This window comes from Limulus polyphemus, unplaced genomic scaffold (genome assembly GCF_000517525.1).
Source record: "Limulus polyphemus unplaced genomic scaffold, Limulus_polyphemus-2.1.2 Scaffold6397, whole genome shotgun sequence".
Lineage (NCBI taxonomy): Eukaryota > Metazoa > Arthropoda > Merostomata > Xiphosura > Limulidae > Limulus > Limulus polyphemus.
In genome coordinates this window covers 44123-46813 of record NW_013672007.1, presented here as the reverse complement: position 1 = coordinate 46813, position 2691 = coordinate 44123, and the positions used below count along the sequence as shown (strand labels likewise).

The 2691-nt window shown below is 36.0% G+C and overlaps 1 protein-coding gene across 2 annotated transcripts in view; it reads left to right on the top strand.

Moving 5' to 3' along the window:
• Positions 1–2691, top strand: part of LOC106473681 — a 14249-nt gene that overhangs the window by 7772 nt on the left and 3786 nt on the right. For both annotated transcript variants that reach the window (XM_013934360.2, XM_022402083.1), the window contains exon 4: positions 524–932. In XM_013934360.2, coding sequence (XP_013789814.1) covers positions 524–932 — 409 coding nt within the window. The remainder of the gene's footprint in view (positions 1–523; positions 933–2691) is intronic.

The following is a 2691-nucleotide window of genomic DNA, read 5'->3' as shown; positions in this document are numbered from 1 at the left end:
TGTAACATTACTTTTTTACAGCACCTAAAGGATATTGTAACATTACTTTTTTACAGCATATCCTTTAGGTTGTAACATTACTTTTTATAGCATATAGAAGTTTTACACAGTTTGTAATGATCCAGTCCAGCTGTCGATATCGAAATGAAAGCATCTAGGGCAAAGACTTGTCAGACAAAAGATGGATCTGAATTGTTATTTTGACACACCTCTGATTTGAAATCCATAATGGACTACGTAGAAGGAATACGAAAGGAACAACTGTAGCATAGCGTGATGTTTATCACAAGTATTAGGCTTAGTGCATCGACGTTTAGTGAATACTACACAACATTGTTTTCATTATTGTATATCCGGTTATTATTAACCGAATTTTCACTTTGATTTCTATATTTATAATTATGAATCGATTGCTCAGTAAGTTTATATTATTTATATTCTATTCTATTATTTATATTATATTATTTATATAATTTATCATGCGTCGATTTTTAAAGAAATCCTTATGTTGATCTGGTTCCAGATCGACGCTCTTTCGAAACAACTTGGTGGAAATCCAAACAAACCAAATCCTCGAACAGTTACACAAGAAGCTCCTGAAGACAAATCATATGTAGAGAATCAATTGAAAGAGCTCAAGACAACTTTACAAGAGATAGAAAACAGCCTCGAATCAGTTAGGAAACAAGCTGAACAAACCTTACGAAAGTTGAGTATCAGTTATGATGACCTCATTCATCCAGGTTTGGACAAGAGATACCCGTTAGATTCCACCACGTTGAAACAGACTTCCTTCCTGGAATACATATCAAAGTCCGAAGAGGACTGTCGTAGAGTCCTGATGAAGTCAAAATCGGCGAAATTTTTTGGTTCCCTTAAGTCCAAAAAGTATTTTGAAAAAGATGATCAAATGAATGAAGAACGAACATCGTGTACGTAAAACATTTATTTATTTTTCTTATTGTTAAGCCTTTGATAAACAGTATTGGAGAAAATGCTATCGTAGGTTTTTTTTTGTTTACAACAACAGAATGTAACTTCATTCAGATTTTTTACGAATTTCGACACAATGTGTCGCTACTGTTGTACGGTCCTGTTTGCAACCATAGAACAAACGTTATTACATTTTTATTTTCATAAAAAACTTGAACTATAAATCGTAATCATGCCGTCTTACCCTTGCCTGTGCCCTCCACCAGTGGCACAGCACAAATAGCCTACTGTTCAGCTTTGCCTGTGACTTGGGTAAAAAATGCGCCATCTACCGGTGCTTTGTAGAGCTCAGTGTGGTGTATAAATTATCCAGCTTCTCAAACTAATAGCTATAAATAAATGATATTTCCCTATTAATGATATAATTTTACGTTGTTTTGCTGGCGCGATAATTTATTTGTTGGTGTTTGTATCCATAATGAAAATGTTGTATTTTTGCATAATTATCTCGTCAGGACTGTGTATGTTTGTTTGTTTTTTAATTTCGCTCAAAGCTACACGAGGGCTATTTGCGCTAGCTGTCCCTAATTTAGCAGTGATAGACTAGAGGGAAGGCAGCTAGTCATCACCACCCACCGCCAACTCTTGGGCTACTCTTTTACCAACGAATAGTGGGATTGGCCGTCACATTATAACGCCCCTACGGCTGAAAGGGCGAGCATGTTTGGTGGGACGGGGACTCGAACCCGCGACCCTCAGATTGCGATCCAAGCGCCCTACAGAGCTGGGTAGAGCGGAGCCTTTGATATAATTATTTACAAGATTCATATGTTTGTTTGAATAAAACTGTATGCTCTAAATATCACTGCAAGGCACAAGAAAACAAGTTTTATATTTAAGAATCGTTATACTTCTAAGTTATAGTGTAAAATTATTTTCAAAGTTTTGTTTTCTTGGAAGTCACTTATCAGTTAATTAAAAAAGATGCTAGCTTTTTATGTACTAATGAGGTCGCCAAATTATGTAATTTATTACTTCAAATATGTATAATATAATACGATCGTCTCAATAATTTCAACAATACGGTCGTTTTAATAATTTTAACAATATAATACGGTTTGGGGACAAGCATTGCCTAGTGATTAGCGTGATTGCACTGTTTTTCCGAGGGTTTGTGGTTTGCGGCCTCTTTCCGAAAATCGCGCTCCACACTTCGATATTGTGGGTGAGCTGTTAGAGTTACGATCAAACCTCATTATTCGGCTCCACACTTCGATATTGTGGGTGAGCTGTTAGAGTTACGATCAAACCTCATTAATCGGCTCCACACTTTAATATTGTGGGTGAATTGTTAGAGTAATGATCAAGCCTCATTATTCGGCTCCACACTTTAATATTGTGGGTGAATTGTTAGAGTAATGATCAAACCTCATTATTCGGCTCCACACATTTAATATTGTGGGTGAGCTGTTAGATTAACGATCAAACCTCATTATTCGGCTCCACACTTTAATATTGTGGGTGAGCTGTTAGAGTAATGATCAAGCCTCATTATTCGATCAAACAAGATAGATTAAGAGTTGACAGTTAGGTGCTCGTGTTTAACTTTACCTGCAATTCATTGGATAAAGTAAACGCGGTCCTGAGCGAGAGCTGGAAATTTATACAGCTGCACATATAACCTGTCGAACCAATAAAAACGTAAACATATACATACAAGTACTGCCTATATATATATATATATATTAGTTTTCTCTC